Raw genomic sequence first — 26,132 nt, forward strand, 5'->3', positions numbered from 1 at the left:
TATAAACCAAGCGCGGTGTATAAAGATAGTAACTAAGTAATAAGATACGAAAAAAAAATGAATGCGTCCACATATATTTTCGAAATTCGAAAAGAGGTCCGTGATTGAAAAAAGATTGAAAACCACTAGATTAAGGTTTACTGAAAACCCTGTCATTCTGTGTTACAACAAAACTTCCAGCCGAGGTTTCATCATAGGTGATTTCAATAACAATATTTGATTTGTTGCTGTTATACGTTCACCGTACCGTCATTAACGAAAGTCAAAATTTGATCAATTTATGAAATTGGGGAAAATGCGCAGCGAAAAAACCTGACGTGATAGAGCAATTCTGAGCTGAGAATTGGATTTAGCAACCAAAACTTAGCCTAAATCAATCATCAAAGTTCATGCAACAAAAATTTTTTTGTTTTTGTAGACCAGTGTAATTAATCAAGCTGTAATAGCCTGACTGCTTTGTCTGCAGCAAAAAAATGCATACGCAAAACAATCAAGTTGGTATGCAGGCCTGCAATGCCCTACATGAATACATTATATCAATAAGCTTGAACAACGAACAGAAAACTGTATCTGCAGGATTTCTGTTGCAAACGAAATTTGCAAATTAATTAGTTTTATTATTGCTTTTAACAACACTTGCGCGCCAACATGCAATATTAACTTCACAATAATATTTTAATAAATAAAACAATAAGTTTCGGTGAAATTAATGAAGTTTTACTCAAATTTGCCAAATTTGTTGTACAACACCGCTAAAGTTATTCTTGCTGCTGGACGAATCTTTGACAATAAGAAATCAAAAAATTTATTAACATTGTGCGTAGTAGAACAATGTTGGTCAATGTATTGCCCTAATTTTGTTTAAATATTGTAGTTATTGTTTAGCTGGTTTGGCTATTGCTGATGATTTAGACTCAAAAATCGCTTTCAAATTATACGTAACTGCTCATCAAATGTCCGATTTGTGACAAAATAGCCTATGCCCTATATATACTGTTATTAAAAATTTTATCATTTCATGGTTGAAATATTAGGTATAATTTTTGTATGTAAACTTGAACAATTAGTAAATTAACGAGTGGAAACTATACCGCGCTTAAACGTTATTACTGCATGAGCGAAAACTAAAAGTTGTCAATTCCATCCCGAAACATTGAAGTTCCAAGAGAAGAATCTGTCAGAGATAAACCCTGACGGGATCTAGAAGAACTTGCTGAATTCTGATTAGAGCAAGAAGCTTCATCAAAGCTGGATGCTGTTGGCTGAATGCCTTTCGGGTTATGCTCCACCGCGCTGCAAAGAGAAGCTTGTCTCAGATCTATTTCCATCGGCTCAGATATGTCCTCTTGCGGACCTCTTGTTGCAAGTTTTGGGTCGTAAACGCCTTTGGGTTGTGTATGATGCTCATCTTGCTGTTCTGTGTCGCTAAGTTCTCCATCATGACTAGGTTGTATAAGCTGGAAAAAGTGATGGGTTCTAATTTTAAAAAAAAACGAGACCAGTATCGGGTTATCCATCTCGTACCTAGTATAGTAATTTACCCAATTAGTATAGTAGCCTAATTTATTTAATATAACTTAGTACCATAGTAATTTAATATGTTTTTTTTATCAGCTCAAGTACCGATCACGAAACAAGGAATTGGGAATATATATGTATATAAATACATAACTTCAACCTTCAATATAAAAATATTGCAAACCAAGTCTTACAGAAAGTTGGCAAAGCACTATGTATTTATAACAAAAATCAAGAGAATAACTTATTCTTATAACATAGCCTACTCATATATTTAGCAGCCCGAAAATTACAAAAAAAAATAACAAACCTGTTGTCTATCTTCGTCTCTGGAAAGTTGCGTTTCTGGAACTTCTTCCGGTTCATGGTGCTCGTGAATCTCTCGAAAAGATTTATTTTTTGTCTCTGGTACGTCTTGGACAAAAGCGCACGCCATGAAGCAAATAATCATGAAAAAGAACACTGCAGTACCGAGTGCTATGCGCAATTCCTGGAAACATGTGGCATGGATTTGGTGGAACTATCACTATGTACATATAACTACTAAGAAAGCAAACATAATCATCAGAAAGCCAATCTAGCATTGAAGATAACTTTCATAGTTTGCTACCGTTTGTTCGAAACCGATTTCTATCCCCGAGAAAACCCAAAATATAAAAGTCATTGCTGTCCAGTTAAGCAGATGACCAATGGTTGATGCGGCTGACCTTGTTGACTGTCGGAAGAACTCCACCGGTATTGCCCATGTTGCCGGGCCTATATACATGACAGTGATGTCAGCAGAAAATAGCTACATTGTTGTTTTTGCTACTCCATCAACAAAAAATAATGGATGTTTTGTTTTTCATTTCAAAAAATTTGATTGTTCACAAAAAGGTGAAATGTTGGATTGTTTAATTAAAGTGTCGGTGCTGTATGGAATAGACTGAACCATATGTCCACAACTAATATGACAACACTATAACATACCAGGCCCTATAGCAAACCCGACGATATATCCGATCATGCTGGCTAGCCCTAATGGTTCGTATCGAACAAGAATAGCTACACCCAAAGGAATGCAGCAAATTCCGGCAAATCCATAACCCACAAGCAAAAGACGACGTCTCCCGACTGTTTCTATCAGGAAAATCTATCAAATAAAAATAAACTTTTACGTAGGCCTCGTGCAATATCGTGAATACTTTCATCCGTTGTCGCAAAGTAGGCTACTGTATGTATTGTGCATGACTTTATAAAGAATATCTATGGCGCCCGGGCTAAGTGGTAATAGCCCCAGAAATTATTTGTTCATAACCTATGTACTTTGTTGTATACGCATCCGCTTGAATTTCATGCAAATTGACTGCGTTTTTATAAAGAAATCCTATCATTTTGTACGCAAACACAAGCAGGCAAGTTGTACCGATAATGAAGACGTGAAAACGTTGACTGAGCACACGATGACTCCTGTTTTACGTCTCTGCTCAATGAAGTCGTCTAAGTTCCCGTTTTCCGGTACCAGGGTTTTTACAAAGAACAGTATCTATAAGCAAAAATTGAAATCGATGTAAGCGCGGATTTAAATAAAATATAGTATAGTCAAGAAAATACAAAACAAAAACAAAAATACTAAACACTACCATCTTCATAACACACAGCGATGTGAGTTATGGAATACACGATAAAAACATTTCCCTGCTAAAGCTGATCCCCTGCCAAGAACCATAGGTAAAAACGGTTGCTGTGGAAATAAGTTTGCTTAAAACAAAATTAACTTACCGCATAGATTCCGCATAATTGTTGCAAAATTTCAGTAAGTGCAACTATTTTCAAATGCTTTCTTAATTCCAATTTTCTCCGCAGCTCACGTTCCGAAATTTCCTGGTTGACATCGGTCGTATTGTCTTGACTTTCGTAAAGTTGACTATTTGTAAGAAGCTGACTATTTTCTCTTTCCGATTCCATCTCCCTGCCCATCTCTTCCAACTCCTTCTCGATTTCGTTTGTTCCGCGAAATTTCTTTAAGGCTGTAATTCATAATAATAAATATTATGCAGTAGCTTGTAACTGTGAAACACGCATAAAGGCTGGAATAATTCTTGCTTGCATATTCTTCAGTGTAGGACAGATACTGTGTACAACACAATTCTTTGTTTTATATTCAGACAATCACAATTTACCTCTTTCGGCGCCATTTCTCCATCCATGGTTAATGTAGAGAGCTCTTGGACTGTCGGGAACCAAAGGAAGGACAAGGAGTTGTAAAGCTGATGGAAACACCGTGAAAGCAAGGAGGGAACGCCAACCTACCGACGTGCATAAATAATCTTGCCAAAAGCCAAATATTTGCGCAGTGAGCAACCCTATAAATTAAAAATGCATTAACCATAAAGTTCGACAAACACAAAAGGGTCTATATATATATAATATATATAAAAATTATATAAAAAATATATAAAAATAAAAATATATACAAATATATATGAAATAAATTATAATTTTGAAACATGCAGGTAAAGGGGAGAAAAATGGAAGCAAGAAAGTTTTGACTACACCATTGCCATCATACCTATCGTATTATAATGCATATAACCTTATATAATAGTTTGGGAGCCTAAACATAACATACCACACATACACCACTTATTTCACATGCAATAACGGAAGACTACATTAATAATGTGAATGTATTCAACAATTAAATCTTCTTAGCTTTCATTTGATGTCCAATAAGCCAAAGGGAAAGTTATTGGAACGATTTTTGCATTGATGCAACTTTCTTGGAAATTGAAAATATACACTATAGTAAAGACTTACAGTGGCGTAAAACTTCTGAAAAAGGTAATGAAAAGAATGAAGCAAAAATCAAGGAGAGGATGAGTTATTTTAACATTACCAGCCATGAAAATATGACCGGTTTGGGGACAATCCATAGGATAAAATAAATGTAACAGCAATTTGTTATATACGTGTAGAAGTACGTAGAACTTTTCCCTATCTGTTTATAACTATATGGTTAATGCATACTACCAAAATATAATGCATGTTACCGAGAGCGACAGAGAGCTGTGAAACAGTGATCATAGCTCCACGTATCTCCTTCGGCGATATTTCTCCTATGTAGAGAGAAACTACTCCAGTAGCTAAACCTGTGGGGAAAAGCTGGTACTGGATCTTAATTGTGTAGTATAGCATGATAAGAATTATTTTATATCAAACAGAAAGTGTTTTTCGTATGTCCGCTTTTTTCTTATTCTTACCTGCAAATATGCCTTGTATCAATCGTGCGACAATGATAGTTGTTAGGGTAGTGCTCTTGTAAATCATGATTGCTCCAACGATTGAAAAAGGATTCATACTGATAAGCGTTCCTCTTCTGATATAGGAAGTCGAGTTCATTATTGAAAAAAGTCAAGGCTGTTGCATTGTTGGAATCGCTATTATGGCAAAGCCATCATAATCTGGCAAAACATGTTTTACCTCCCCAATTTTCTGATGCAAAATCCTATCAAAGTTGAACCAATCATACCACCAATGGGGTATATTGACACGGTCAGTAGCCAAAGAAACGTCACCTTGCAATGGTCATAAACACAAGTTTGGTTAAACGATTGCGTTGTATTTGATCCAAGCACCTAAAATGATTTAACATCATCATTTAATACTAATGTGAGATTTACGGTATTAATGTTATCATTATTATGTTGTTATAATATTACACTATAAGAAATTATACTGATACGTAGTACTTTGAGAAGCGGGTATTCTTTGAAACTCTATATATAAATCAAAAGATTGATCTCAAACATCTTTTAACAACTTACAGAGAAAATTCCCTTTTCCGGGTTCGTCGTTATTTGGTGACCATCAGCTCTTGTGCAGTTTGTGGTGTGGTTTAGAAATTGACCTTGTATTATCTGATTATATCAAACATAAAGTATATTTATTCGTATTGGTGAGAAGTTCTTTACGGGCAATAAAACGTGCTTCCAATGATTCTACAAGGGTAAGCATTCGTTCTCTTGCGTTTTTGTAGTTTGGCTTAACCAAATTTCTTTGTACCATCCAGTATAGTTGGAAGCGAAATCAGCTTAAAAGTATTAGAAATGCTTTACGAAGTAAGCTAGTATCGTAAATATCTAAACATAGTAGGGTATTAGTAGCAAAGTCAGACTTTCAATGTCTTCTATTACCTGGGCATTCGGGGTAAGGCTTACGACGGCCATGTTATAACCTGCTTGAAACGTACTCAGTGCAGCGGCAAGTACGGATACAACCAAAGTAAATGTGATCCCTTTGTGCTGAATGCAAAACATAATAACATAACAACATTTCTGAGACGAATACAAGCGTATTAAGACTTTACACATCGCTGCTTTAAAACTTTCCGGTTTGTTTCTTTATCTTTTCTTTAATATAAAAAGGACTTACTCTATACTCTGACATGATGCACCCCCAGTGGTGATGATTGTAGAAGTTCGGTTTAATGATTCACTTAAACACGGTTTGGTTTAAGAAGAAAAGCATAAATTAATAATTTTATAAGCGTAAAGCGATACACACTATAATTAGTTTTAGCATTCAATTTTTGTTGCAGTTTTTAAACGAAATAAACAACGACAAGTAAAATGGACCTCACTTATGGACTAATTTATCAGCTTTCGTTTAACTCTGTAAAAAACAAAGTTTCTGAAACGTCTTCAACTGAGTTTTAAGTTTGCATAAGAAGATACACCGTCTAACCGTTCGCAGCAATCGAGCATCTAACTTTCACAAAATCATTCCACCAACTTATAATCGATTTGTCATATATCCTAACTTAAGCCTATCCTAACTGAAGTCAATAGCATTGGTAAGTTTCTCCAAAAACACATCTTATATTGTTTGTGCAAAACGCAGATAGGTGTAGCAAACTGCATTAGGCAAACACGTGTTCGTTTATTCAGGGTCACGTGATATTTACATTTGTCAAGTTGCTGGTTCATTCACCTTTCAAAGTGAAAACCAGGTACGTGTGTTATCGATCCATATTTAGGCAACGGTGCAAAAAAGGACAGCGATTAAGTAACCTAAACTTATTGTTGTGCACCACCCTAAATCACGCATGCATTTACCGAATCACGTACATTTGGCAAATCGAGCATGCATTTACCGAATCACGTACATTTGGCGATTCATGTACATTTAGCGAATCATGCACTTTTAGCAAATCATCTATATATTTGACGATCCATGTATACTTGGCAATTCATGAAGACGTTATGCTATTCATACGTTCTTTTATAGAATCAATTTGTGTTTTTAGGAATGATGTTGATTCAGCAATTTGGGTATGTTTGTCTAATCACGCATGTATTTTGCAAATCGGTTTGCCCATTTTTGATTTACGAAGACTATTTTCCAATCATTTGGCCATTTTATAATTCATAGTATAAGTTACATGATTAAAAAAACGGACATTTGATTAACTAAACAGCAACCCGATTAAAGAAAACACCATTTGCCATTAGGCATTGTAACTTGCCAACAGCCAGTTTGCTTTGCAATTGTTATACCTGACTGAAATTGTCGTGCTTTGATTTAAAAAAATCAAGTTTATAAAACTGTGGTATAATTGTAAATGTTGCAAAACCATTTTAAAAATTGGCATATGAATCGTGCAACGGCAATCACAGAAAAGCCCGTTTGAATGCCGGTCGTGACGTTTGGCTTGTTGTTTCGTGATTGGAATCTATCAAATTACGTTTGATAACCTTCCAACCAAAGTATGAAAACAAAACATAATTTGCAAAGTTGCGATACAATTTAACACTTTGCTATTTTTGCGGCGTTGGCGTTCCATATTTTTGCAATTCCAACTCAGTTCATTGTAATTTGAGAAAGGTGTGCTGTGTTAAAACGTTAGATCATATACCTGCTAATTGGTGTTTACTTCCAAAATAGCCATAAAATAACCATGTTATAAACGCCTGTAAACGTACTGCTGCGTAACGATTAAGATAAAAGTAAGTCACAAGTTCTACAAAAGAAGGTATAGGCATCGTGAAGCCAGAAATAAATTTATGAAATCCTGTAACGAAAACAAAACTAGCTTAGGCCTACATGCAATATGCAAGGCACAAAACTTTACATTCATTAAACTGTGTGACGTCACGCGGTCCTTGCCCATGCTGTGTTGATTTCCTTCAGCCAAGACAAAGTAATCCAGACTTCTGAGTTTCCTTATTGCCTTTCTATTTGTTAGTTGATGGTCGTGGCAGGTTGTAAAAAAACTCGGAAAGTGTTAAAACCCATTCTAGTTTGCTCGAAGCATAAAGATGAAAGTTTAAGCGTATTTGTTCAAATAAAACAAAAGTTTCTGATATTCCTTTAACGTAGCGTTAAGACAACATGCCAACACAAGCAATAAACTACGGTTATAAAGCAATGTCAGCAAAAGACTATTCTGGGAAAGAGCCAGTTCGTATTGCCGTTAATGCTGATGCATTAACGTAATGCACCTTTTGAATCTTAGCTTCACAGTACGAAAAGGTTATTACTTATTAGTATTACAGTTTCCCTTGTAACCACGTTTACGTGTGAAATGGTACTGGCTATATCATTGTGTTCAGACCGGTCGGTACAATTAGTCACAGCTGTACACAAGTACTAGTTTTCAGTTTCTAGTACAAGTACCAGATCAAGTGGCAAGTACTCGATGTAGGTACTCGACTACTTCGGCTTGAAACTACAGAAGAAAGATTTTAATTTCTTCGTAATCAATTTTCCCTGTTCATAGAGAGCATACAGTTGCTGTCTGATAACATTTTGAGTTGTTGAACGTGGTCTTATAAATCAAAAAGGTAATAAGAAAAAATTTGGATAGATGATCGGTCATATATTGTAGCTCATGCTGATACATGATTTAATAAACCTATTTAGGAAAGATTAACATAGCCTACAATAAAAAGTCGACTATATAAAAAGCAGCTTTAAAGGTTATGAAACAATAATATATCCACAGCAACTAGTGCAGTTAGTTCAACTTTGCAGTGCTATAAAATTACTGTAATCAAGTTTTGCGATATTTCTTTGCAGCTGATCTTATCCGGAATAGCTACATTTTGTAAAAGTAAAGCTGTCACTTATTCACCGGACATAATGAAGCGTTTAAACTTTAAATCTACCTTTCACGTTTCTTCGTTATTTTAACTGAAAGGTACAACATGGTAAATCAAACCTAACCAAAATCTATTTGAAATCGTTGCAACAACCTAACTCATATAACCGTTTTGCGGTAAGGTCATTGCTAGTAATTTGGAGTCGACAAACATTTGTTGGCGCAACGTAACGCAACATCGCTGCAACACTTCGGCTGAAATTTGCGGATAATTATTATGAATGCAACGAAAACTAGGTAACTGGCTGATCGGCGTTTTTCAGACTCGAAACGTGTCTGCAGAAATAATTTGTGTAATTCGTGTGGCATTAGGGATTGCTAACCTTATTACTAGTGCTGTGCCTCGAGGAAGGTTATTCGGGTTCGTGCGAACCCGAATGTCATGAAGGTCGACACGAACGAATCCCGAATCTATTCGTATTAGAACCAAACAATAAAATTTCCTTCAAAAGCTGTCAAGTCTTGCTTCTAAAATGACGTAATCGATAAACAAATCGCGTTCTTTCGAAAAATAGTGTTTAAAAAACGATCGAAAAAGCAAAATCGTTAGGAAAACGACCTTCGTTGTAAGTACTGCTGACTCTAGTTTAGCTTTGTCGGGAAACTAGATCATCATTTACAACAAAAGTTAGTAAATGTATAAGTAATATTGTATTCGGGTTCGCCATTGTTGGTATTTATGTTCGCCCGAATCTTCCATAAAGGCGATATTCGAGTTTGGGTTCGTATCGGCCCATCCGTACTTATTACTATAAAGTGAAGTAGTCTTCCTATTCAGTCGTACTATTTGTAATGATAGTTGCTATCCATGTCATTACTCCAACTTGTTAATATTTAACTATACAAAGCTAGACTGTTTCCAAGTGAGTGAACAAAGTATATAGCCAAATGCTCTCTTTTATGATTCAGTGATCCAAGCTTTTTTAGCCTTCAGTTCAAGTTGACCGCAGACGGCCTTAAATCTTACTGAATTCAACATAAGGTCGATAAAACGAGAACTAGTCAAAATTATTGTTGGAGTGACTAGTAGGCTACTGTACCTGCCGCCTTGTGAGTAGTTAACTTGAGAAGTTTTTGAAGCTGGTCAATATTGAAAGCTGTCAAAAACTGGGATTTTAAGAACAGCAAGCTCGCGCAGTTTCGTCGACATGTGCCAAATCCAGGTAAGAAAAATGTTTTGCCCTACTGTCCATATGTGATGATTCTATAAGTTTGGTTATCTATAACTCACTGTTCCAAACGTTTTTTGACATTGAACAATTAATCAATTATACTCCACATATGATTCACAGTGTCTGCAAATTATTATACGAATGGAAACGTAATATTACTAGAGTTGTGAAAAACAAATGAACGTACTTCAGCTACTTAAGTGTCTAAGTAGATAAAGGAATTTTGAAAATCACTGCAGAATGCAGACTACAGTAAAGTCTTCCTGTGCGCTTGGTAATGTCACCCAGTTGTGACAATGCATTACTTTTGTGAAAACCGTTGCAATATCTCTGAAAGTATGATTGCTATATAACATTATCGCATAAGATTAATCATGTATTCAGTTTTGTATGAAGGAAACTTACAGCACATCACTAAACTACGCTGTAGCTGTTATAGCATTAACGCAGTAATTATCATACGCGTTGATAAAAGTTGCCCTGTAATTGCTATAGACTTTTATTTACATAACATGGTCGCAGCAAATGAGCGCTATGAAATGTTTGTACTGATGGAGTCCACTTAAACATTGTTTAACAAACTTGTGTATTAGTTCGCTGATTAGTGTGTGGAAATCTATTGAGTTGGGTTATTCAAGCACATGGTTTTGGGCAGCGCCTGTTGCATACGCCTTCCTTGCAAAATCTAATCAAACTATTTACTAAACTTACATATCACACTATGCCATATAAGTTAATTACAATAAATAATACAGTATTATACGTTATCAGCCGCTAATATTGTCGCTTGGTTTAACAGAATTCGCGAATTACTTTTATTTTGGTCATTACTGTTGTTGCTTCTGGAATGAGTTCTTTTCAATACGGTTACAACATGGCTATTTTGGAAGTAAACACCATTTCACAGGTAAGACCAAGTCTTTGTCGGCATATCTGCTCAACTTTTGATAGAGTAAGATAAACTGATGGTCAAATGCAGTTTGAGTTATTATTTTTGATTGGGGAGCGTCAATGCTATTTGCGAATAGTATTGGTGTGATTCTGAGAATTCGTTCACTCACCATTAGCTGACCTATGACCGCAAAGATTTGACCTTTTAGCTGAAACTTTTGCCCAAAAAAGCACCGGTTAACAGCACTGCAAAAAAATAATTCGGCTGAATGTATGTTTGCTAAGTTATGCTATTGTTCCCGTAAATGTGAATTTACGAGTTTACAATTCCACAATTTACTTCGTTATGAATTACGACCCTAATGCCTGTTAACAGATTATGCATTGCAAGTTTCGGGTCCACAGCAGCGGTGACAACAACACTTGTCAGCAATCGTGCAACGACAGTAACTGTGATCCTATGTTATATGCTCCTGGCGGAAGTCCAATCAATGTAAGCGCATTTCAGGTAGTAGCCGTCATTGTCTTACGCCAATACAAAACATAATAAACGAGATATACGTAAATACTAGAGCAATACTGTTTTCCTGCCAAACCCTCTCATTTATATTTGACAAGACTGATACAGGTTTCGAAGCTTCATGTTTTAGGTGGGAAGAAACGACGGCCAAGGTGAGAACGGGCCGTGTAAAAGTGCGTCGTTGTGGTTGATTACGGTGTCAATTTACACTCTGGGTGGTATGGTCGGCGCGATTCTGACTGGTATCTCCGTCAAGATTATGGGAAGGTATAGAACTATAGATTATAGGACATGCAGCTTCAAACGTGCATTAGGATTTCGTTTGATAGACATGAAAACAGTTAATTCTACGTACAGTTAACCTTACATTTCCATCACTTCAGTATGAATTCTTAGGCTTACATACAACTAAATGACTGCTTTATTTGGGATATATAACTGAAGATTTTTACGTGCAGAAAAGGAACACTTCTGACGATGAACCCACTCTCCATTATTGGAGCGGCTCTGATGTGGGTCTCCGACTCCATTTACGTTGCGATGGCGGCCAGATTTATACAGGGCTTGTTTGCTGGTAAAGATAGCTGCTTTTCTATTGTAACTATGGATGTCTTCAGTGGAGTCATTGCAACAAAATTTTGCAGGCTTAGCGACAGGAGTCGTTCCATTATACGTAGGAGAAATATCACCGACAAAAATACGAGGCGCTGTAATAACCGTGCACCAGCTATTTGTGACACTTGGTAAGTTTGCTTTCACGTTTACAGCAGGCATGTCAATTTGCTTTGTATCTTGAAGTACGTCGGTTAACCTGGTCATTTGAAAAGCCGCTTGTATACACCATATATGACGCTTTCAGTTCTACTTTAACTTACTGTAATTATGTGTTTGTGTCAAGGCTTACTCGTAGCTCAAGCTTTGGGCCATCATAAAGTATGGGGCAACTGTCATGGCTGGAGATATACTCTTGTGTTCACCGCCGTTCCATCTCTGATACAACTCCTTATACTTCCGTCACTTCCAGATAGTCCACGAGCTATTTTTATCGACCAAAATTGGGAAGATGGAGCAGAGAAATGTAAACAGATTTCGTTTGAGTTGCATCCTGTAACTGCTGTCCTTGTGATCAAGCGATGTAGTTTAGAATGAAATACAGTACTTGAGTTTTAGTCAGAGCTCATTCAAGTAAACAGACAAATAACGGCTATTATGACGTACGTAGCCTTGCAATTGTTTCGTGGGACGGATGACGTACAAGCAGAGATTGACGAAATACGGGAGGAACGAGATGACGAAAGAGCGTCAGGTCAAATGTCGGAGTGGAAACTGATTTGTCACCGACCAAGCAGACGACAGTTGATTACTATATCTGTGGTGCTGGTTCTACAGCAGTTGTGCGGAATTAACGCTGTAAGTTTTTTTGTGTGTTGGTTATCGAATATAGTAACGTATAATCTTATCTGTTTGAAATGTCATTCTACAGATATTGCTGTTCGTGCAAAACCTGATTGACAGCACAGTTTTAAAAAACAACGATATAGTTGGCATAGGAGTCTGTATCGCCAATGTAGGAATCACTGTTATTGCGGTAAGACGAACAGCGAACCTCAGGAATAGCCAACCTTCTCAACAAAATTTATTAAGTTGTGTTCTTCAATCAGTCCACTTTGGCGCAGATAATACTGATGGACTGGGTTGGAAGAAAGCGACTTTTACTGGGTGGTTACATATTCGCCGGGTTCTCTTGCATTCTTTTAGCTATCTCACTTTTATTAGAATCAAGCCAATACAAGGAAGGACTGGGGTAAGTGTCAACGCCTTACTTGATATGGGTTAGTGTAGAATTTGTATTTTGAATTTGAATTTGTCACATGACGGCGGTAATTGCATGAGAAACCCTAAAACTTTAATGTAGGTCAACACAGGGTGAGGCACAAAAACACGCTGCATATCTCGGGTTAGCCTCAATGATTGGGTTTATATTGGGATTTGCCGTTGGTCCAGGTAAGTTATAAGTTAGTTGGTATCGATTGGTATAAACTACAATAGCAGCCTCTGCTACACATAATCCTGGATTAGCTTGCTCCTGACTGTACCTGCTCCTGCAAAAAATAGTTCAAATTTTACTGAGCACATTTTCCTACGACTGGATTTTTTGTTGTGTCCAAGGACCTGTCCCGTGGATCATAACCGTTGAATACTTTCGTCAATCATCCAGACCTGCTGCTTCTACAATAGGACATTTTTTGAACTGGCTCTTCAACGCGGCAATATTTTGGATTTTTTCATACCTAAACGAAGGAACGTTTAAGGTAATGACGTTTTCAATTTTACTACACTCAAAACTTCATTTTTCAACAAACTAGTTTGCTCCCGAAATGGATTATGCGTGAAATTTGTGTTACCTTTTTTTGTTTAGGACAAAACTAATAGGGCTGGATTTGTTGTCTTCTTTTTTATGATCATCTGCTTTTTGCCCACTGGTTTTTTATACTATTTTATGCCCGAGACAAAAAACAAGAGCTTTCAAAATATCTACAAAGAGTTTTCGCAAAGGTCAAGATCCAGTGAAGACAACAATGATAATAAAACTCCCACTGAGTCCACCCAAAACGTACGTACAAATGCCTATTTTTACCATACAAAACGTATGCACATTTGTCGGGTTTAATATTAAACTGTGTTGTATTGCATGTGTCCGCGTTACGTATCGACAAAGTTTTAGTTTGTGGAAAACAATCGACTGGCAACCGAGACAGCTTTTAGGCTATCACGTCATGTAGTTTTAACTGATGACCATTTTACACAGCTGATAACAAATACCCCGATACAAGCAAGCGATGGTGAAAGTGTAGCTAATGGTAGAGGAGCTCCAGACAGCGCATATACCGCGCCTAAGCGATTATATCACCCAACAGGAGAAGACACACGACAACCAAGAGAAATTGATTTAAGATACCAGGATGGTAACGAAAGTCTGACTTCCCCGTTGACCAGAGGAGCTCAGCCGATAACATTACGCGAAACCGAATCGACATCCAGTAGTGACAATTCTTTAACCACTGACTCCAACCAACGATTATCAACTCCGAGTCAATCGCCACCACACAATACTTCTTCATTCCGTGAAGCAATAAGCGCAATTTGCACTGAAGATTAACTATTGTTTTTACATTTGCGTTACTGTTGGACTTCACTTATATGCTTTAGCGTACGTACTAGGTCCGCCGGTGAAACCTTTTATTTTTAAACGAAACATACTGTACATTTTTTAAATATTGCGAGCGCTTATCGATGTATTTTACTTGTGCAATAATTGACGTCCACGTAATATACGAGAGGTCTTATTAGCGGCTATGTGGACACCGGATATGTTCAACTTGAGCGGCAAGTACCAAAACAAGTTTAAACTTGTAACAAGGAAGAGTTATCAGTTGCAGAAGCCGGGGTGAGTTGTGGGTGTGCCTGTTTCTCCAAAACTAAACATTGAGTATAATCTTAGGCTAAATGCCGCCGCTATATTCCAGCAAAAACTGTTATTTTTTGATAACATGAAGTGTTATTAAAATGTCATGCGAGTTCTCTTGCATAGGGCAATTAAATTTGAATAAATAATTAAATACCAAGGATCTTACACTTTGGATGGCGTTGTAATTTACCGCTTGCTGTAGTTTCGTCGATAACAAAACATAGACGTCGATAAAACGCAGTAACTAAAACACATTGTTTGGAGAAAGTTGCGTTTCAATCCCCTACAGCCCTAGACAAAATAAAGAATTGTCGGTATTATGGTCAGTCAATGCTGTATTACAAAAATTATAATTTGTTAAAAATTCTGGAGATGCCGGGGATTGAACCCGGGGCCTCACACATGCGAAGCGTGCGCTCTACCACTGAGCTACATCCCCAGCCGACGAGGATGGGATTCGAACCCACGCGTGCAGAGCACAATGGATTAGCAGTCCATCGCCTTAACCACTCGGCCACCTCGTCGCTAGTCAAATGGTGTCCTTTTTTCAGTATACATTGCTACAGGACTAAAGTATCATTGCTGTGATATTGGTTGCTTTATTTGTTTGTTTTGCCATAACGGTTCATTTTCTCAAGGTAATTGGTATTTGTTAAGTGTTGAAATGGTTAAATTTAAATTGTATCTTAATTGTAATGCGAAGCATAACTGTACAGTATTGTAAGGTGTTGAAATTAATGCTCGCATACAATATAAAATGGCAGCATATTTAAGCTATAAACGATTGCAAATTTCAATACACTTTGTACAGAGTGAACTATACAACTAACATGAAAGTGCGTTCTTACCGAAAAAACATTGTCTCCAGATAGAGATCAATACCAACTGGTGTATGAGACAAAGCAGTAACTGCAACGCAGTTTTTAAAGTTGTTTTTAATCTTTTTATTAGGGAGCATAAAACGTAGACTGCACAAATCCCATTGCATTTAATAAAGATTTTATAAATATTTTGGGATATTTTGTTTGAAGAACTGCTATGAAAAGCCTCAAATGTATTAATGTATAAAATGTGTTTTGCTTATATTTATATGTAGGATATAGCTGGCAATTTATCGTATGCAGTTTTGAAACACCATTATTTTATAGATTATACTCGAAAAGTAGTTACTAACAAGAAAATGCCATATACGACAAAGAGTGGGGGCACGAAAACGCTTATAGCCCAAAACATTTGGTTCGTAAAGGCCATGGCCTAACGTACCCTCCAAATTACGCCAGGGCAGCTTATATAGCTTTTTTCTTAATTTATTACTTTCCTAATTCTATTTCTACGACAAATATAACCTAATATTATTACAGAAATATAAATGATGCATTCCGGTTATGGTCATAGTATGTCATCTGCCTTAACTTGAGGTACATGCAGTTATTGTCGCTAGCGGGTTTTTAGAGGTGAGTAACTGAAAAATGGTCTATGATTGTTGTTTCAAAAAGGACAGAAATTTTCCGGCAAAGAATATTATGGATTGATCTACTCGCAGTAAACTTGCATTGGACTAAATTTAGTTTGTAACGCTCTTGGAGTCTTGGGTTTAATGTTATTATCTTGTGAATATTTTAGCTTGACCGGGAGTACAGGACTCTTGCAAGTGCCGCAGAATGGCTTCTGATTTACAGCGTAATCGTTTTCTTTGCGACAATGTCCTACGACCTTTGTCAAATAAGGAACATCTCGGGAACACTTGTCTTATTGAGAAAAGAAGACACAATTTCTACCATGCTTATGTCAGAACATAAAGACACAAATTAAAACGTTTTTGACTAAACAACGGTGTACAGATGTTTTCCTTACTGGAAATTTACAGCAAGCATGCTAAAGCAGACATTTGTTAAGCAAAAAACTATAAAATGAAACGTTTTAACAATATTCGTCTATAGCCTACCGAACTTCTTTACTGTTTTCACAGTAACTACATTTCCTGATAAACAGTTAAAGACTTGTATGCGTGTATTTATTGAACAATATTACATAAATGACTATCAAATCATACCTTGTAAGTTTTGTTGATGGTTGAATGTGGCAAAAAAACCTTAAGGCAGATTCTAGCAAGAAACAGTTGTACTTTAACCGGATGACAAAAGAAGAAGAGCTGCTCTCACGACGACGATACACCCAGCGTCTGTCAGTTGAAGGCTTACAGTAAGCCAGCCAGCCTTAAGCCAAGTAAATATTTGAGTCAGTTCTTAGACGAATATAATACAAATTGATTCTTACTATAGCAAAATAGATAATTCTAGTGTAGTTGGTATTTTCTGTGCTCTACGTCAGAAATGACCGCTCGTAGAAACACTTGGATGATAAAAGCTGTTTTTAGTCGCAGTCTGACGCCCTTGTATTATTTTAAGAAAACACAATTTTCCTGGTTGGAATATTAGACTTTCATTAATATAGACTTTTCTGGGGTTTTGCTTATAACAAATTAAAACAGAATCCAGATCAAGGTTTGTAGTTTTCACGGTTATTATATAAACATATTTCCGTACTGGTTATAAAAACATTGTTTGTTTAAGCAAACACGGCAAGTCAGCATAAAGATTTCTTCATATTCCGTTAATGATTAATTGCGACTATCGAACTCTTAAATTAATAGAGCCTTGCCAAAAACAGCCTATATGCTAAGCTGTGTGCTGACGTTTTTCACTACCTAGAGATAACATTTAAGCCACCCATTGCGATGAACGTAATAAAGCGTGTTGATCAAGCGATAAATGTAGCTCAGAAAGCTGAAAATCAGTTTTTTTGTGTACTGAGTGTTTTCGTTATAATACTCTTTGTTGAAAGACGTTTTATATAGAGATATACCAGCTAAAGTTATATGGGTTACTGAACAGTTAATCTAATGCAGCTTATAGCAGATGTAAAAATAAAAAATGACGTCATTCTTCAAATCTCATTGTTATTAGCCTTTCGTATTTTTCGTTTTACTTTTTTTTGGCATACTTACGTGGTAAGTATGTTGTAAAATTAATAAATTACAATATAATTAATCCTAACTAATTAGTGTTAAAGTAAGAAATACGTTAATAATTTAGCAAAATATATAACTTGTTAAGCTACAAGTTCTTTTTTCATCGATATAGCTACGGAATTTCTGTTACCTCTCATCACGTACCATCTCTACCCAAGTGGCCTTTCGTAAGTGACACTGGCGTCGCCACGCCAGAAAGATGCATTTTTACTCTGCTCTTTTCAATGGCTGCGTTTGCTTGCCTCGTTACTATGTATTTGTATTACAAGTAAGTGTAAGCTACAGGCTTCAACACAGAAACATCGTTTGACTTGCCTAAACTACAGTATAATGTCATGATGTCATAGATATGTCATCCATCAACATCATCAAACAAAAACAAATAAAGCGGCCTTAGTCGTGGGATGTGTTGTCTGCTTTGGCATGGTCATGGTTGGAGCATTTCAAGTAAGAATCGATGGATAACACCCAAATAATTTAGCATGGTTTCAAGCTAAACTAAATCTTCGTCATGCCCAGGTTGTGTCTGTGTCAGTATTGTAACTGAGTTACTTAAAATAAACTTACTACAGTGAAAAAATTGATAAATTATTGTTTGTCTATAGTGGACCGTGGTTTTAGTTCCACACATGATTGGTGCATTCCTGGCCTGCGGTGGCGCAACTCTTTACAGCTGGCTAATTGTCCATATTTCTCGTCGCCAGCTGGCGCCAAAGGTTCACGGCATGGGCGTTGTGTACTGCAGGATGGTGATTGCTTTGGTCGAAAGCATTGCGGCCACTGTCTGTATCCTTTTTTAAGAATCTTCGAAGCGACCTTGTTTTGACGGGTTCCCATTTTCTGTCTTTAGTATTAAGCAGGTTCCGATGGTTTTAAGAAACGAACAGGTCTTCAGAAACCTTGTATACTTGCCTGTGTGTGCCACGAAGATTGGACTTTGCAGAATTAATGACTTGCCCTTATTATTTTGGCTTTTCCCGTTAAAACCAAGCGATATGCATCACATATCAGCCAAACTAGGCTTTTTTGTCAAGAGGTAAAACTGTTAACAAAAATTTTGCGTTCAATTTATGAAAAAACAAAAGTTTACTATTTTTCTCAACCAAACGTTTTTTCTAACTTAGTCCTTGTAGCACTGGTCTTATGGAAGGTATGTTTACACCTAAAAATACCTTGTGAGATTTGACTTAAGACATACCGTATATTAGTCATGTTAACTATCAACAGTTGTTTGTTGGAAGTCCCACATGCATATCTCTGTTGTAGGTGAACGAAAAATACCGGTCATTCGCAGCAATTGCGGAATGGATCCTAATATACGGCGCCATTCTCTTTCTATTAACTCTTGTGTATGATCTGAGACGCATCAAAGACACAAGTTTAGACTTAATCCTACATAGCGACTACACCGTAACAAGCCCAGTCTCGGCAAAAGAAGACGATAGGTTAAACGAAGTATCAGTGACGTAGAATACAGATATCGTTGACACGAAGAGCAGAAATTCAAAATGAAATATAAATCTTTGAATGCTGAATATTCTTTCTCATGCGATATATGCTGAGCACTCTACTTACACGTAATGTTGATGTTCTGTTTATCCAATGGTCACATTTAATTGAAATGAAATAGTGGGTATATTTCTCGCCTTTTGTGATATTTTTTTAAATTTATTTTTGTAGGGAATTTATAAGATTGCTTTTAATATATAAAAAGTTTCTCATTATCCTTGATTCGGCACAAATGATAGTAACGGTTGCCAGTTTAACTGATAGTAACGGTTTAACGGTTGCCAGTTCTTTACTATCGAACGCTTTTTATCTTCGATATTATATATGCATCGTCTTTCCAGAGGTGGGCAATCGGTACTTTGAAAGTACCGTCGTTAACAATAACGGATTCATGTGTTTGGTGAATATTGGCGAAAACATTCCGCCAACCATTGAAGCAAAAATGCAGTTTTGTGCTGTTTTATTGCTGCGTTGGTTTATAGAAAAATGCTAGAAAACGACATCTGTTTATTTTCACCGGCGTGATTTTGCCTTATGGCTGGTGACTTTGTCAAAACATGAAAGTGTTACAATTTATGTGGTTTCTTATTCAATTACTTGATTTCAGATGAAGTTAAATACATCAAGTTAAATACATGCTGCTTATAATTATTTTGTCATCTTATTGCTCTAACTTAAACAAAATAATTGTCGGTATTTAAGAACGACTGGACCGTTTTTGAGTTTAACTCATTTAGAAATAAAAACATCGTCTAGGCCAGGGGTTCTTAACCTGGGGTCCACGAATTTTCCTCTGTCCACGATTCCACTTCAAAAAGCCAAAACGGCAGCCAAACATGCAACTCGAATAGTTTGAGCAATTGCGAAACCGCCTCTGTGATGCAATAATACATAATCGCTACTTTACTATTGCAAGTCTGGCATTGTAGTACTGTATTTGACATTTGCAATGTGTTTCTTGCAAAGAGGTTCATAGTTTTTCAAAGAATGTTTTAGTGGTTCGTGATCCAAAAAAGGTTAAGAAACACTGGTTTAGGCCCATCTCTGCCGGTTTCTCAGAGTTTTCTGCTGTAAACGTTTGATTCGTCACGTCCTGTCAATTATTAACAAGAAAAAAGTTGGCAACGTAACTTCAAGCACGTGACAACGCCTACCAATGACGTCACAGCTGAAGGCCTGCTGCGTGCGTTTCGTTCTAAAGCAGGTCGCACAGGGGATACGAGCGTAAAAAGTTTTAGTTTTGGTTAGAGAGCATCATATAAAACAAACTGTATCAGCTAGCTATATCGATCAACTCGGAAGCCATTGACGTCTCATTGTGACAGCTGCTGAAAAACTATTCCCAGTGTTTACATTAAGCTAAGTCTATAAAATGACTCGAAACTGTAGGCGAGCCTATATCGCACAAAGCGGAATACGTTAGCATAGCAACTCAAACGACAACACAGCTCTGTAAAATTAGGAAGTTATCGACTAAATGAAAGATAATTTCGCTACTATACATTGTTATAGTAAATTGATTAGGACTAAATACGGGGACATGTTTATATATCAAGTACATATCAACGAAATTAGTTTTAAATGTTTGAATAATTCCTTTAAAGTAAGAAGTTCTAGAATACTAAACCAAAATGGTCTTAGCCTGGTTCCATCACTTAATGATCTTATTCCTTCTACTTAATGATCTGTTTATGATTTTGTTGCCATGTTGTTGTTACTAGTTTACCACCAAACTAACCCTCAAAATAAGCGCAAATGTCCCGCTTAGTGTGACAGAAAGGGATTATTTCAACGTAAGTAAGTTAACGTAGGTCACGCAGTCCGATGTAGGAAAACGGTTAGTTTGAGAGAATGAGTTTGCAAAAATTTGATTTACTGGTAACCGCGGGATCGCATTCTGTTTAAAACGCAGTGAGTTACAGTGTTCCACGGCAAGCTTGCATTCATAATTGAATTATTATACACTACCCGTCACGCGTGATGATTTCGCATTGTGAAGTCATACTTGTCGTTTTCTCTGTTATAAAACATGGAAAGGAATAAGGTTGTTAAGTTGTTACACATTTTTGGCAATGGTTCCTTGACTAAACCACTAAATTTTATCCAAAAAATTTTCTTCTGTAGTCTATACTTGATTTTAATTGCCCCTTACTTGAAGTTGAGTACACGGTGAGCGTAAGGTGTAGGGAAGTAAAGATAAACAAGAATAGCTATGATCATCGCGTAGCAGTCAAGCGGAAGAGTTCAGTCGAAAGATGATATAGCCTACGTCACTCCTATCAAAGGGCATTCAATACTGGACAGCATTTTCCATTTTTGCAAATAGACTGTTCTAGCTTACCTTAAGTCCGTAGAAAAGGAAGAGTTAGTAAGCCCAGAGTTCCGAAAACATTAAGGAAATGGTGTTGCAGCCTACAGTAGAAAGCCTATTTACAGCATATCAACAAGGATATGTATCCAGTCGTGACAAGTTGACATTTGTCATAGTAGATAATACCGTGTTTTTTAAGCCAGGTTTTATCTGTAATGTTGTAGCAGCGCACATAACACAAAAGCCTGCTAAGATGAAAGAAGCGCTGAAATCACATATGTACTGGCCCTTGCTATTTTTCATTTTATTGTTCTTTGGATTTTTTGCATGGTAAGTTTTGTGTATTAGGTATTGGGGTATCGATAGCTATGTATATTGTATATGATTTCACTAAACCAAAGAAAATTTTCTCTCAATAGAAGAAGTCTTTGATACTGTTACTTATGATAACAATACTTTTTCATTGTTGGATATTTAATTGAATGATGTAAAACCAAATCCGGCATAACTGGAGATAACGTACATCTGCTGGTGCAGTAAAAAATAAGTAAATGCAGCGTTTGATCACATGTCTACTGACTTGCAGAGCAATAACCTTACTAAATGTATATAGGGGTTACAGTGGAGGGATTAGGGCTTTTGGCGTGCCCGTTATAAGCGTAGTTCTATTGTTATCGTACCAAACATGTATAGGCGACCAGAAATTTTGTGCCTTGTTTTGGCAAAGCAGTGAAGTTTTTGTTGATTTAGCTAACTGCAATCATTCAATTATTTTGTCAATTTCAGTTACGGAATCTCACTCAGTTATCAACACGTGGTTTCGCCGCCTGAATGGCCCTTTGTTAGCGACACTGGCGCCAGGTCACCTGAAAGCACTTTGTTCACTCTAATTCTTTCACTGGCGTCGTTTATGGTTTTAATTACAATGTATTTATACTACAAGTGAGTATAACGTATGGTAGACTTGGACAGAAATTAGTAGTACAAAGCCAGGAAATGATAATAGCCGGCATACTACTTTGCGTTAAGAGCCGTTTATACCACTCCTAAAATGTGCTTTGCGTTGCTCAAGTCTGTACACTATCACAGATACGTAATTCATCACCACCATCCAACCAAGCTGAATACCGCCGCCTTCGTGATTGGTTGTATTGCAAGCTTTGGAGTGGTGTTAGTAGGTGCATTTCAAGTAGGTTTCCTATCATTAACTATGTGATTTGATACGTGCGTCTTATCTCAAATGAATGTTCAGCAACCAATCGATTTACTTTCTATTTCAGTGGACTGTTCTTCTGATCCCGCACTTGATTGGCGCCTTTACGGCCTTCATTGGAGCAATGATATATGGCTGGTTGATTGTCATAATATCGTGGCGTCAGTTGGTGCCACATGTACACGGCATGGCCATCGTTTATTGCAGATTAGCTTTAGTCATTTTAGGAAGCGCTGCCATAATTATCAGTATCCTTTTGTTAATACCAGCCCCACATGTTTTCGTTTAGGTTCAAATTAGTACAGATTGCTATAGTAATAAATTTGTCAAAGTATTACACCACTCACTTTTACTTCAGCCATATCTTCCACTGTGTTTAGTTGCAAGACTATATGTCGTGTTTGATTCCTTAACTCATTATTTATTTTTGCCATACAGTGATCATATTTGCTTCATTAATGCAGGTACCCGTTTTTATAGACACTAAAGAATGAAACGTAATTATAAAAGACAAACAATTTCCTATACTTGTACTGCACCTACTTATACGGCTTCAAAAGCATCTTGAATTTTGTAACTTTTATTAAGGTTGATGCCAGGTATAGTTCGACTGCGGCAATTACGGAATGGATTCTGATTTACGCCGCAGTTTTCTTCCTAGCCACTTTGATCTATGATCTTCGTCGAATCAAGAGCGCGGAAGTCAAACTTGTTTTACACGGCGACCACGTATAACGAATCTCCAATTTCCCGTTAGCGATGACACTTGACGATACGGGACTGGAACCACTTCTACAACACTCAGCACTTAACTTACGTCCATACAAAGCTTCATGCAATGAATAAGATACTGCTATATGGTTATTTTTACATTGCTTTATTGCCTAAGTTTGTATATTTTCTTACAATATGCTAAGTTTAGCAATTTATAATACATTTTAGAAGTGTTTTTTGATACGAACTGTGTATTTTACCGTATGTAGGTCACGCAGCCTGTTGTAAAAGATAGGCGGTTAGGTAAGGAGAATGGGAACCAGGGAACGCAAAAAGTATATTTACGCAATTTAAGGCTTTATTGGAGTTAGGTTTGGGCTAGAAGGTAGATTTTGGTTAGGTTTAATTTAGCATGTTATAACATTTAAATTAGGTTAAGAAGAAACTATTAAAATTAGCTACAAACGCACAAATTTTTCCGGTGAAACAGTGGCAGCCTTTTTTATATCACACCTTGTTCTCTTTGTCATTGCTTGTTTGAGCAGATTAATGCTGTTTCGATGCAGAGCAAACGAGAAATGCTATGAAAGCAAAATCGCTTTGCCAATGCGCAGTTCATGAGTAGATCATTCAACAACACAGTCTCGTTTAGGCAGGCTTGTTGAAAAATACTTTTTTCTCTCTAATTCGTTTTTTTAAGAATTCGTTCCACCAAAGAGATTTAAACAAAATCTCTTTGGTTCCACTAAGACAGGGGTCGGCAACCTTTTGCACTTAAAGAGCCATTTTAACCGATATTCCACAAAATAAAAATCACTGGGAGCCGCAAAACTATTTTCACAGTAAAACGAAAACGACACTCTGTAACAAAACTGTCATGTGTCGCATTTATAAAAGCAGTTAATTCAGTAAGATTTAAATAATGTGATTACTATAATGAGCTCAGTGAGATAAAGACGCGAGTGTTTTTCTGTTTGTTTCTACTGTAGCAATAAAATTAATAAGAGCCGCATCAGAAGGATGAAAGAGCCGCATGCGGCTCCGGAGCCGCAGGTTGACGACCCCTGCACTAAGAAAAATGACTTTCATCGCGCCCCTGGTAAACTTTCAATTTCAAATTTTCAAATAATTAGCCTATAAAAGTCTTTTTTTCACTTTTTAATGTGAAAATCCTCGAAACGCTTCGTGTTGCTTTAAAGAAATATTTTTAAGATTTACTCACCTCTCAAATTCACAGTTTGCTTCGTGGGATGTAGGGCTGCAAACATGATGGTGATTATGGCTTTTTCTGAGTGCTTTTGTTACAGCGTACAGTAGACAAACCGCTGTTTTTGTCTCTAAAAATCATGGCTGCCACTATTTCACCTGAAAAAGTCGTGTGTGCAAAGCTAGTTCTCACATTTTCTTGTTAACATAACTTAAATCTTATAACATAACAACCTAAACTTAACCTAAGTCTACCTTGTAGTCTGAAGTTAACTTTAATCATACCCTAAATAACAAAAAACGACTTTTTGCATACCCTTTCTCCCTAACGGTATATCTTCACCAACAGACCGCGTGACCAACTTACAGTGAAATCAAAAACACTGTCACTGTCAAAAATTATATGTTTATACAGTAGTGTAGAATTTTTGTGCAATTTTATGACAGTTATTTCTAGAACAATGTAACATTGAAAAATAAAAGAAATCTATGTGTTTAAAAATAGATATGTATACACAAAATTTATATAGATATATATACACAAAATTGGCTAGTGTTAATCGGCAGGGGATGTAGCTCAGTGGTAGAGCGCACGCTTTGCATGTGTGAGGCCCCGGGTTCGATCCCCGGCATCTCCAGAGCTTTTTTTTTTTTTAATGTGATATCAATTTCCTGAATTATCAGGTAATTAAAATGCTTGTCTTAGACTCTGTCGTTAAATAATTCTCATAATTATTTAGGACTATTTTGCCCACATTGCTGTCAACGCAATGTAACGAGAGAGACTGGAAATGTATTTTTTGTTGTTTACTTTTCGTGGTTGTTTGTTGGATAACGAGAAATAAAATGCTAACCATTATAGCGTATACTGTACTGTTTAATTTTCGCCATTGTTTATTTTCGTATATGGGGAGCGAAAACTGTGGTGTTAACCTCGTTGTAAACTGGTCAATCAAGAAATACACTCACAAACAATCAAAGAACGGGAAAAAATGGCGAAGCCGTGAAGGCTCAAAACTTGCAAAGTGTACATTATATTGGTGCTAAAAGTATAGAAAGTTAGTACCAAACCCACCCAAGAACCCAAAATACGTTTATGAAATAATAGCTCCACCAGCAAATAAACCAACCATTTAATAATATCTCAAAACGAAAAGTACTAAGTCTTTGCTATTAATATTATGCGCTAAGTATTTAATTAATTCTTTCTTTAACAGCAAGTTGTAATTGACAAATTAATCTTTTAGCTATACAGTATTATTTCAACCCGAGTCCTTGAGTCTTCATTCGATAGATACGAGAAACGTTTAGACATGACGTATACAACCCGTATACCCTAAGAGCCCGGTTAGCTCAGTCGGTAGAGCGTTGGACTTTTAATCCAACGGTCAAGGGTTCAAGTCCCTTATCGGGCGCTTCTTTTTTAAAAATGCAACT

At 36.7% G+C, this 26,132-nt stretch overlaps 4 protein-coding genes, 1 long non-coding RNA gene and 4 other non-coding genes across 11 annotated transcripts; 5 read left to right on the forward strand and 4 right to left on the reverse strand.

Moving 5' to 3' along the window:
- Positions 1 to 596: 596 nt before the first annotated feature.
- Positions 597 to 6,484, reverse strand: LOC143470785 (solute carrier family 2, facilitated glucose transporter member 5-like). Its single transcript, XM_076969056.1, has 13 exons — positions 5,932 to 6,484; positions 5,694 to 5,801; positions 5,325 to 5,417; positions 4,981 to 5,135; positions 4,761 to 4,876; positions 4,551 to 4,649; positions 3,681 to 3,863; positions 3,280 to 3,527; positions 2,924 to 3,043; positions 2,488 to 2,650; positions 2,129 to 2,274; positions 1,829 to 2,008; positions 597 to 1,457 (listed from the first exon to the last, which is right to left on the reverse strand). The coding sequence occupies exons 1-13, from the start codon at positions 5,944 to 5,946 to the stop codon at positions 1,125 to 1,127; spliced, it is 1,959 nt and encodes a 652-aa protein (XP_076825171.1). The 5' UTR covers positions 5,947 to 6,484; the 3' UTR covers positions 597 to 1,124.
- A 1,948-nt stretch (positions 6,485 to 8,432) lies between these two features.
- Positions 8,433 to 14,776, forward strand: LOC143470784 (solute carrier family 2, facilitated glucose transporter member 5-like). 3 transcript variants are annotated; one of them, XM_076969054.1, is made up of 14 exons: positions 8,433 to 9,822; positions 10,631 to 10,738; positions 11,099 to 11,215; positions 11,373 to 11,509; positions 11,701 to 11,816; positions 11,887 to 11,985; positions 12,141 to 12,320; positions 12,465 to 12,652; positions 12,726 to 12,830; positions 12,919 to 13,046; positions 13,158 to 13,246; positions 13,412 to 13,554; positions 13,662 to 13,856; positions 14,052 to 14,776. In XM_076969054.1, the coding sequence occupies exons 1-14, from the start codon at positions 9,808 to 9,810 to the stop codon at positions 14,400 to 14,402; spliced, it is 1,971 nt and encodes a 656-aa protein (XP_076825169.1). In that variant the 5' UTR covers positions 8,433 to 9,807; the 3' UTR covers positions 14,403 to 14,776. The 3 variants fall into 3 exon arrangements, with proteins under 3 accessions (XP_076825169.1, XP_076825168.1, XP_076825170.1); XM_076969053.1 differs by having other exon boundaries at positions 11,099 to 11,230; positions 14,052 to 14,775; XM_076969055.1 differs by lacking the exons at positions 8,433 to 9,822; positions 10,631 to 10,738 and having other exon boundaries at positions 11,112 to 11,215; positions 11,360 to 11,509; positions 14,052 to 14,773.
- Positions 14,777 to 15,078: 302 nt separating this feature from the next.
- Positions 15,079 to 15,150, reverse strand: Trnaa-cgc (transfer RNA alanine (anticodon CGC)). Its single transcript has one exon. It is a non-coding gene; the product is annotated as a tRNA-Ala (tRNA).
- A 3-nt stretch (positions 15,151 to 15,153) lies between these two features.
- Positions 15,154 to 15,235, reverse strand: Trnas-gcu (transfer RNA serine (anticodon GCU)). Its single transcript has one exon. It is a non-coding gene; the product is annotated as a tRNA-Ser (tRNA).
- Positions 15,236 to 17,427: 2,192 nt separating this feature from the next.
- On the forward strand, positions 17,428 to 19,821 carry LOC143470540 (DNA damage-regulated autophagy modulator protein 1-like). The gene is made up of 6 exons (XM_076968744.1): positions 17,428 to 17,721; positions 17,855 to 18,010; positions 18,090 to 18,189; positions 18,348 to 18,528; positions 18,867 to 18,892; positions 19,009 to 19,821. The coding sequence occupies exons 2-6, from the start codon at positions 17,967 to 17,969 to the stop codon at positions 19,210 to 19,212; spliced, it is 555 nt and encodes a 184-aa protein (XP_076824859.1). The 5' UTR covers positions 17,428 to 17,721; positions 17,855 to 17,966; the 3' UTR covers positions 19,213 to 19,821.
- Positions 18,450 to 24,848, reverse strand: LOC143470541 (uncharacterized). The gene is made up of 3 exons (XR_013119375.1): positions 24,712 to 24,848; positions 18,941 to 19,098; positions 18,450 to 18,784 (listed from the first exon to the last, which is right to left on the reverse strand). It is a non-coding gene; the product is annotated as an uncharacterized LOC143470541 (long non-coding RNA).
- LOC143470485 (DNA damage-regulated autophagy modulator protein 1-like) lies at positions 21,733 to 23,730 on the forward strand. Its single transcript, XM_076968652.1, has 6 exons — positions 21,733 to 21,892; positions 22,349 to 22,504; positions 22,652 to 22,751; positions 22,843 to 23,023; positions 23,214 to 23,239; positions 23,364 to 23,730. The coding sequence occupies exons 1-6, from the start codon at positions 21,816 to 21,818 to the stop codon at positions 23,508 to 23,510; spliced, it is 687 nt and encodes a 228-aa protein (XP_076824767.1). The 5' UTR covers positions 21,733 to 21,815; the 3' UTR covers positions 23,511 to 23,730.
- A 413-nt stretch (positions 24,849 to 25,261) lies between the features above and the next one.
- On the forward strand, positions 25,262 to 25,333 carry Trnaa-ugc (transfer RNA alanine (anticodon UGC)). Its single transcript has one exon. It is a non-coding gene; the product is annotated as a tRNA-Ala (tRNA).
- A 704-nt stretch (positions 25,334 to 26,037) lies between these two features.
- Positions 26,038 to 26,110, forward strand: Trnak-uuu (transfer RNA lysine (anticodon UUU)). The gene has a single exon. It is a non-coding gene; the product is annotated as a tRNA-Lys (tRNA).
- Positions 26,111 to 26,132: the final 22 nt, after the last annotated feature.

This window comes from Clavelina lepadiformis, chromosome 9 (genome assembly GCF_947623445.1).
Source record: "Clavelina lepadiformis chromosome 9, kaClaLepa1.1, whole genome shotgun sequence".
In the NCBI taxonomy this organism is placed as follows: domain Eukaryota; kingdom Metazoa; phylum Chordata; class Ascidiacea; order Aplousobranchia; family Clavelinidae; genus Clavelina; species Clavelina lepadiformis.